Consider the following 10253-nt stretch of genomic DNA (forward strand, 5'->3'; position numbering starts at 1 on the left):
AATAGAGTTACCATATGATCCAGCAATCCCACTCCTGGGCATATATCTGGAGAAAACTCTTAATTCGAAAAGACACATGCACCGCAATGTTCAAAGCAGCACTATTTACAGTAGCCAAGATATGGAAGCAACCTAAATGTCCACAGACATATGAATGGATAAAGAAGATTTTATATATATATACACACACATATATATATATATACACATATACATATATATACACATATAAATGTATATATATATAAAATGTAATGTTACTCAGCCATAAAAAAAGAATGAAATAATGCCATTTGCAGCAACATGGATGGACCTAGAGATTATCATACTAAGTGAATAAGTCAGAGAGAGAAAAATAAATACCATATGGTATCACTGATATATGAAATCTAAAAAAAGCTATGAATGAACTTACATACAAACTAGTAATAGACTCACAGACATAGGAAACAAACTATGGTTACCAAAGGGGAGGGGGGAAGGGATAAATTAGGAGTTTGGGATTAACATATACACACTGCTATATATAAACAACAAGGACCTCCTGTATAGCACAGAGAACTATATTCAGTATCTTGTAATAACCTATAATGGAAAAGAGTATGAAGAATATGTATATACATATGTGTGACTGAATCACTATGCTGTACACCAGAAGCTAACACAACACTGTAAATCACCTATACTTAAAAAGTTAGACAATCTAAACACTTACAGGCCCATTAGTAAGGGAATGATTAAATAAATTTGTTTCATATTGTAAAATGGCCATTTAAAAAGAATGAGATAACAGATACTGCCATAGTTTAAGGTTGAATAAATAAAGAAATTTGGAGGATATGTAAGAAAAAAAATAATGATATGACCCCTGGATTTATAATCTAAGATAGCAAGGAGGAGAAGTAACATGTTAGACTATATTTTCATGAGGTCTGTTCTCTCTGTCCTCCACCACTCATGCCAGTTTGGACCTCAAGTTGCCTTAATTATAGACTCTTAGTTGATGGTAAATTATCATCGTTGGTCTACGCAGTGCTTCTCTTTCATTTTGTTTGTTTGTTTAGTCCCTTTATCTTTATATTCCTCTCCTGTTCTATTTCCTCCCTCCACTTATCAGGCAGCCATTCTAATGTATTTAAAGTGTATCTTTTTATTTATGTATTTTCCTACAAAATGTGTATTGTGTTATGTAATGCTTTTCTTTCTTTTTTTTATTAAGCACTATCTTTTAAAGAGCCATCCATGTTGCTATGTATAAATCTAGTCTGCTGCCTCTAACTGTTAAATAATTTTGCTATGATTATTGTAGTGGGTCATGCCTTGCTAACGTCTAGTGTGATTTCACTGCAGTATTTTGGTATTAAAACACAGTAGTCACTTAATTCACTTCCAAAACCAGATTTTATAATACATTTGCCCAATTGGCTGCAGACAAGTGAATTTTAAAATGACCCTTCCCAGGTGTTCTAGAACTCCTTCCCATGTTTAAAAGTTTGCTGGACCCTTTGTTTGTTTTTTAATGCAAACATTCTTGCTTAGAAATAAACCTGTCAAGATGGACCATGACTCAGAATCTCTCAGAAATTAAGCCTCGTGGTCTTTGCAATGATTGATTATACACTGGCTGATGGCTGTCCTGGAGTCATCTCTCTACAGTGAGACCTTCACCTTGAGTGATACACTTGACTAATAATAGCAGGGAAAATAAGAAGCCCCAGGACAAATATCTGCCTGTCTTGTTTGCTGTGTTTCTGGCTACACGTTTTGAGTAACTTTGAATCCATCACATGAATGGAGGTGATGCTGATCTTGTGACTCCTTTAGTGAAAACAGCTAAGTGACAGATTGGAAAGGGCTGTGTGTGCTTTGAAAAGCACAGCTTATAATCCTCATCAGAATAACCTTGTTGATAGTCTCAAATTGGCTCTACCTGTGTTCTCATCATGGAACTGAGCTGATTCCAGGAGTGTTGATGGTGGAGCCCTTAGGAGTTACAACTGCAAGGAACTCCCATCCTGTTGGAGGGTTCTGTACGTAGTTTTGCCTGTGTGAAGATCACACAGGTTAAGGCAAAACATACCTTAAGCCATTCTACATACTATAAAGTCCTTCTCATTTTCTAAACATTTCCTTAATGTATTTCTCCAAGTGAATTTTTGATAAAATTAAAAAAAATTATTTCAACAGATAATTATTGACTTTTGTACAAGGCATAGTGGTAAGCACCCGAATTTAATGTGTTCCATTGGGATGCTTTAAAAAAAAAAAAGAAGGGGCAGGAATATATTATTTCCCTTGAGAAACTAGAATCAGTTTCTTTAATTTTGTATGTAAAGTGTAATAGTGAGCTCTGCTTCTACTGGAGATTTCAAGAGTTGTCCTTGTCATAGGACTGTGTCTCTGTCCACAGGAAAGGTGGATCTCACCAGTTTACTGTTGAATAATACTGTTCTGCTGAAGCCATTTGAATCTGCTCCTGCTCTGCCTGGTTCTTATTTGTTGTACCTTCATGTATGGAAACTTTAGAGGAACCACAATCTGGAGTGGTTTGACAATATGTGAAAAGAAATCTTTTGTTCCTGAGATAGAGGAATGGCAGTAATTGGGTTGAGTTGACTGCATAGATGTCTGAAAGGCAAGGAGAACATGGTTTTGCTCACTGGGCATTGAAAGTATGATTGTCTTACCAAATCGCTGTTCTCATCTCTAGAAAACAACACTTAACTGCTAAGCCTCTGATTCAGGTTTGCTTGTGAATATCATTTTTGTGGCCCTTATAAAATTAAACACAACCATTAATTGTCTTCTTAAATGTTTAAAAAAGAATTTTATGTTATTTTATAATCAATCAAAAGTGACTGCTGATCCTTTCTGATTTTTCTTCTAACTTTTCTAGTAATTAATCTCTGTAAAGGAGCTTGCTATATTATTTTATAATTGTATTTAAAGATCTTTACTATAAGAGTTATTTTTATTGTTTTAAAAACATAAAAGTATCTAAGCAGAGTAAAAAGTCAGAATCTCTTACTTGCTCTCTGTCCTCACTCCCCAGTGCTAACCATCATCTGCAGTTTGATTGTATACTTCCAGGTACCTTACATGCATATACAGCCATTTACAGATAATATCATTTGTATGTGTTTGTATATGTACTGACTGGTCATCTAGAGGAATGCATTGGATGTAGAGTCTCTGGTCAGTTCTCCACCATTTTTTTCTTACAAATGAGCTTATTTTTTTAAAAGATTTGTTGAACAGACGATTTAAAACTGTATCTTCTGCCAGAAGCTGGGAGGTATTCTATGTCACCATTGAGAGGGAATCCATGTTCTGTGGTAGTCCCAAGGAAGGATGACAAATTTACACCCGTGTGTCAGAGGAAGAGTCAATAAAAGTCACTGAGAGGTTAATCCTAAACTGAGTTCTGCAGAGACGTGAGAAAAAATTATCTCAGCATAAAAACAGCAGAATGTATAAAGGCAGGGAATAGTAAAGAATAGGGTTTTCACAGAACTGCTGATAGTTGATCACACATGAGGGTGGAAAATGGCAAGTGATGAAATTGGAAGGATAGTGGTCACACTAATCAGGTAAGAAATGAAAATTAATGAAAGCAGAAATAACAAATGGTGACAGGTACAGGGAGAAGGATATGGAATCCAGACTTAGCACGGGGGTAAGTGCTGTAGGATTTGGCATCTAATTGGGTGAAGAAGAGAGAGGAGACCACGGTGAATCCCAGTGATTTGACAAACTAGATGAAACGCAGCGCTCTTCGCAAAGATGGGGGTGCACAGGGGGAGGAACAGCTTTGCACATGTTTAGTTTGAGTTGAGTGTGGGAGAAACGAAGAAGCCCAGAATTCAGCTGGAAGGTCTGTCTTGTAAATAGAGGTAGTTGAAGTCAGTGGTGTAGATGAAGTCATTCAATTAAAGTGTATAGAATAAGAAGAGAAGTAAGCAGTGCATTGAACCCAGAAAATAGCCAGTATTTGAGGGACTGACAAAGAAAGATGGTGGGCACTGGGAGGAGAAGTCAGGACGGGAAGGGGAAAGTTGTCATGGAAACCTGGAGGAGCAAGGCTGGCGGAGTTGGGAGCGGTCCAGTGTTGCAGAGATGAAAAGCTCCGTAGGGATGCAAGGATTTTACAGTTGACTGCTATTATATTTTAAAATTCAACTCTTTGCTCCTGGAAGCCATTCCTTCTAATGTGTACAGACCTTTTGTAAAAATCACAGAGGCAGACATGGTGGGTGTTAGAGGGCTTAGCTTTACCGTAGGAAGTCTCCATGAACCCTTGAGAAAATCTTTTTTACCATGTCGCACTACCTAGTTTATCTGTGAGGCTGAGGTAAGTAACAAACAATGCTCACAGCACATATACAGAACAAAATCCTTTTTTTGTGAACAGCTTTTCATTGCAATATTAGCTAATTTTATTTTAGCACTTTTAAAGTGCCCCTCATGCTACATGGGTTAACTCATTGAGTCCTCACAATAGTCCTATGAAATGAGCATTATAATATCACCATTTTACAGATGAAAAGACTGAGGTTTACTAACTTGCCCATGGTCACACTGCTGATATGGGGCTGAAGTGGGACTTTGCTCTCAGCCCTCATGGACACACAGCTCTGGTAAGGAAACTGCCCCCACTCTCTTCCCACTTTGATATCTTAGGTGTGCTGTGGACCTAGGGATAGTGACTTAATACTTTTGGCCTGCTAGAAAACATACACTAATCTCTCCTGGTTATGCCAAATTTATCTAGGTGCCAAGTTGTTGACAGACTGAATTAAAATTCTAAACAATATTCCAAAAAAAAAAAAAAAGCAGACATAACTAGGCAGAATAAGGATGTAAGAAGAGTTCAACGGGGAATATAGCCAAACTTTGATACTTTAGACAGAAACAAGCAATTCTGTGCCGTAACAGATATATAATTCTAGTACAAGAGAAATTCTCATTCTGTTATTTACAGTGAATGGAAATCCTGAAGATAAGGATTGGAAAGAGATATGGGAATCACCAAAAACTCTGATAATTTCAATGCGACTGAACAAAAGCAGCAGGGAAGAGAGAAGAAATAGAACGAAAGGCAGAGTGTCCATATTTGCAAAGGATAGAAATCATGGAACAGTCTCTTTGAGGCAAGCCTAAACTCAAACTTCTCTTTTTAATAAAAGAGAATGTGTTTAACAATAGTTTGCTGCTTTGCAGACTAGTGGGCATATTTAGCAAAACTGGGAGAAGTCTGTCTTCATGTTATTGTCAGAGATGTGTAAGAAGATAAGAAAACCATTGGGAGAACTTTTGTGAAAAAAAGAAATAAAGTGCTTTAGGATTACAGGGGGTAATTATACCAAGCCACTGCTATGGTCCTACTGACCTAATGGGGTGGAGAGGGGATAGAGAGAGAAGATTAGTAACATATCTGGGCATCCAGTAAAAATATCCCAGTGACTTCATCCAAACATTTGTGTAAACATCACCTCATCAGTCCCAGAGAGTTCTACAGGAAACAAATCTAAATGCTCCTCTGCTGTGCTAAACATAGCCAGTCAGCCGGCATATGTCTCGTCTGTAAATACCCTATCTTACTTGGAAGTCTTTAGTTTAATATTTCCCTCTTAAATCAAGAGTTGCCGTGTTTGTGCTGTCTTTGTTCAGGATCTTTGCTTTAAGGACCTGCAGGTTTTCTATTCAGGAGTTTTTAAACAAAAATAAACAACCCACCCCATCTCTCATAAATTCTTTATGTAATAAGAAGATGTAGTAATTGCTGAAAGCTTGTCAGGTCAAGTTACTAAATATTGCCCTGAGTACTATGAACCAATGAAATACTTAGCTAATGGTTTTTTTTTTTTTTTTTGACATATGGCACCAGAAATTGTAAAGAGAATTTATTTGCCTTATGTAAAACATTTTTTCCCAATAACTCAATATAGGCAAAAAATTTAATCATGTTTCAGTAGAAAGTTTCCCAGTATGCTATTTAATGGGCTAAAGGTATGACAGCTAAGTAGCTGATGACATGAATAGCTGGACCTATATTGTAGATGTACGTTTTTGTCGAAATTCTAAACTCCTGTAGCCTAATTCCTTTAATCCCTTTAGGCATATCATCTTAATTTCCTCAATGATCTGGGCCAATAGACCATTTAAAGTTAAATATCCTGCTTCTTTCATTTTTTGATGCTTTCAATTTCTGTTATCATGTACAGCAAGTTCTTTGGAGCTTCTCAGTGGCTATCGGTACATATTGACAATAATCTTAACAGTTGGCTCTTTCCATAGATATTCAGCACTTAGGCACTGGCCAACCTTGGCATCTGATGAAGTTATTTCTGTGGGAGAGGTATTGTACAACACTGTCTGTCTGTTTGCGTGGTTTGCAATATGCTACAGTGAAGTTTAAAAGTGAAGGGGAACATGAGATGATGCCAAAGAGCCTGTGAGCCTGCAGCGCGGCCTTCTCGTTCTGCAGCAGTGGGGGGTGGTCCTGAAGCGAAATGAGGGCATTCTAATAAGACAGAGCAAGGACAGTAGTTCATGTGCTTTTATAATAAAATAAGCTTTTTAGTTCAGGTTTGGAACCTAATAAACAAGCAGGTCCATTCAATTCCTTTAGGGAAAAATAGGTGCAATTGTGCTTCCCTTTGTCCTTTGACAATGTTTAGATTTTCCCAATATTACAACTTAAATACATTCCAAATAAACCCAGTCTGGGTGTAAGGCAGGGCTAAGCGCTTGGCAGCCCAGCAGGCCTCCCCCTCACATGTGGATGCTCTCCTGCTGGAAGGATGAGGAGGAGAAAGGGAAGGACCATCATCTATTGACTGAAAGGTTTCTGATTTGTAAAATGTGGTGCTTTATGAAAGGACAGTAATACTTCTGATCATAAATTTTTCATGCAGGTAGTAATGCCCAGAGACTGGAAAGCATTGATAAAAACAAATAATTCCCACGACATACATTTGCATATTTATCTTACTGATTCCCTAGAATTTTGTGGAATGTTTTGGAAACCTTGCTATTAGGTTTCAACAAGGATTCTTACACTTCTCTAAGTAAGAAGGTCAGTTTTTAAGTACAGTAAGACAGGAAAAAAATGAGCATAACTGTAAAGAAGGTCAGTTACCCTCTGGCCACCTGGTTTTCTGCTGCCACCCACACTGCACACCCATGAGTGTCTGGAATCCGTGCTTCTCAAGGACTCCTGGAGGGCACCCTGCCTACCACCTCCTCCTCACACAGCGCGGCAGCTCCACCCTCCCCTCAAGGAGGTAAATGTGAGGACACAGACTAGAGCAGACAGTATGGGTTCAAATTCTAGGTGTGTGACCTTGGGCAAATCATTAAACTCCTCTGCGCCTCAATTTCCTCATCTGTTAAACAGAGATCATACTAGTACCTACTTAACAGGAGAAGAATGAGTTGATATATGCAAATAGCTTAGAATAGTGCCAGGTACGTAGCAAGTATCTGTAAGTATTAATAACAACATCGACAATTATTATTACTATACTCCATGTCATTTTTCCTCTCCCTCAACCCTGCCACCAAAACTTGCCTGTGTCCGTTCCCTCCCTAACCTTGCCTTTGGAGGTCATAAGTCTGTTAGTTCTAATGTATACGTCAGTTAGTGTTAATGATTTCATATGCCACTCGTCCAGGGAGATGACTGAGGGGGACCAGCCACACTGGCTGCCTCGCCCTTCCCCCGTCCACACCCAGCGTGCTCCTGCCTCTTCCCTGACCTCTCTGCCTTGAATCGTCTTCCTAAGATATTCACGTGACAAATTCCCTGGCTTATCAGGTCTCTCCTCGAATTTTGCCTCATCAGAGAGGACTTTGCTGACCCCTCATCTGAAATAGCAGCCCTCTCCCACCACCACCGTTCTTCTCTTGTCCCTTTTGTTCTGTTGGATTTTCCTTCGTGGCGCTTATGTCACCTGACACATTTTTAGTTGTCCACTAGTATATTGTCTGTCTCCCCCCCATTAGAATGTCAACCCCAAACAGCAACAGAGTTCTTTCATTCATTACTGTATCACTGATACTGAGATGACAGCCTGGTATGTAGTAGGCACCCAGTAAATATTGCCCCAATAAATGATTAAATCACTTGACCTATAGAAATACATCTTTAAAGGTAGATATTTTAGTTGATGTGGCATCTTAGACAAGTGGGGTTATCCTAGGGCCACTTAGTTCCTGTCACAAAGACTGTGACCCGTTTCACCTGTCAGGGCAGAGTCAGTCACCTCTGTGCTCTCACCACTTATATGTTCCTTTCTTATGTAAGCACACACCACCTTCTGTAGCACTATTTCTGCTCCCCTATGAGACCTCGGTAGTGTCAAGGACAGGGCACATGTCCTTTTGACCTTTGTGTTCCCTGAGTGGTTGCCACACATGTTTGTGAACCCACGTGTAAGGCTGGTGTGGTTCTAATTCTCATACAGCCAGGATATTACAAATCAAGGAAATCAAATCGATGCTAGAATAACTTTTATATTTTTTTCACAGATGAAGATGGTCATGTGATTTGTTTGAATTCAGATGACGTTATATCTGAAGCCAAGAACCAAGAAGGGTTAAACTATATGGTACTTGCTACAGAATTTAGCCAAGGTGAAGCTAATTCTGAGGGTCCTGTAGACTCCAAAGAATCTGACTCTCGTGGTCTGAGGAAAGAAGAGAAGGAACCACATGCAGACAAAGATATCTGCCAAGAAAAACAAGTGGCTTACTGCCCTCCTGGCAAGCCCGAGGGCCTGAACTACGCCTGCCTCACTCACAGTGGATATGGAGACGGGTCTGATTAATAGCTCTGTTAGGGAAGCGCAGAGTTGAGACAAACACTCCTCCCATTAAGTAGTCACTGAAAGAAAACCTGGTAGAGTGACAGATGTGGTGGTGTGGTGGTCTATGGCTCCTAATGAACACCGGAAAGTGCCTGAATTCTAATCTTGGTTCCAAGAGCCATTTGGTTTTAGTGTGACAATCCCCACGCCAACTGTGTAACCTTCAGCAGAATTCTGGGGTGAACCTTTGAGCATTTGGAAAGCTTAGTAAGACTCACGATTCTGGAAGGGAAACTGCTTCTCCTTACCCCAAGGGCCCTTAGGCCATTGCCCACCCCCTTCAGTCTGGGCTGTAACAGAAACAGTTAGATGGTTAGAGACAAAGCAGGTTTGTTCTGAGACCTGAAGGAGGAGGGTAGAAGCCTGCTCAGGGGAATGACTGAACTACAGGCTATCCCCAAAGGGACAGAGGAAATGACCAAACAACTCTACCCACACAGAAGGAACCAGCACCTACGACACGAGAAGTCATTTGGAAAGAGATGACTACAATAAAAGATGGTCTTTCATGACTCCTCTAAAATATTTTGTATTTTGGAGGCTTGGAACAGTAGCTTCAATCATTGAAAATAGGACAATGAAGATCTCTGTGTCCTAAAGTTTAGCATTCCGTGATCTTTGGGTTGTACATAAATCGCTCTGTGATTTGTGTGCTATTACAGAAATTAGCTAATATAAAGATTGTTTTTGTTTGCCATATCTATTTTATATATAACATACTTAGGATTACACTTACTATCAAATTATCCTTAAAATTAAATATAAGTGATTGTATAATGTTAATTCAAGCTATGTGATTTTTAGCGACCATACAAAATAATAAATACCTGAATGAGAACTATTAAAAAACTTCTTCAGAGAAACACTCTGATTTAAAGCCAGTTTTTTGGTTTTTTGTTTTTGTTTTTGTTTTTGCAGTTACCTATTTAAATCTGAATGCCTCAAATGCTCTAACAGTAACACTAATAAAAATACTCTCTGTGTTATTTAGTTGCAGTGTACAGGATGTTCACGAGATACAAAGAACACTTTGATTATAACATTTGCTAAAAACTACTGTGGAAGAGGATCACTTATCCGTTTCCACCTTGGATCACTTAGTTCATTTTTAAATTTGCCCAGTGCCTGAGAAGCTGCCCAGATGATGGGCTGTACAATAAGGATGTAGATGCAGGGAGGTCTGTGGGTTGGTTCTGCTGTGAACAGCCCCCAAGTAAAGGTCCAGGATTTGTGGCCACTCAACTGCACCTTTTATTCTGCTAAACAAGGCAGAATATTTTCCCTCTAATCTTCTGACCTTCTAATGAGCATTGACCATTCTTTTCAATAGCCTAGCCTGTGACGCCCCTTCCCGTGTTGGGGATTTCCTCTACCTTTATCTTT

The 10253-nt window shown here is 39.1% G+C and overlaps 1 protein-coding gene across 8 annotated transcripts in view; it reads left to right on the forward strand.

Moving 5' to 3' along the window:
- Positions 1-9751, forward strand: part of ROS1 (ROS proto-oncogene 1, receptor tyrosine kinase) — a 107557-nt gene extending 97806 nt beyond the window's left edge. For 5 of the 8 annotated variants that reach the window (XM_074368436.1, XM_074368437.1, XM_045524646.2 and 2 more), the window contains exon 44: positions 8533-9751. In XM_074368436.1, coding sequence (XP_074224537.1) covers positions 8533-8831 — 299 coding nt within the window. In that variant the 3' untranslated portion in view covers positions 8832-9751. The other 3 variants (XR_012508656.1, XM_074368440.1, XM_074368441.1) reach the window with 3 other exon arrangements.
- The last annotated feature ends 502 nt before the right edge of the window (positions 9752-10253 follow it).

This window comes from Camelus bactrianus, chromosome 8 (assembly GCF_048773025.1).
Source record: "Camelus bactrianus isolate YW-2024 breed Bactrian camel chromosome 8, ASM4877302v1, whole genome shotgun sequence".
Taxonomy (NCBI): domain Eukaryota; kingdom Metazoa; phylum Chordata; class Mammalia; order Artiodactyla; family Camelidae; genus Camelus; species Camelus bactrianus.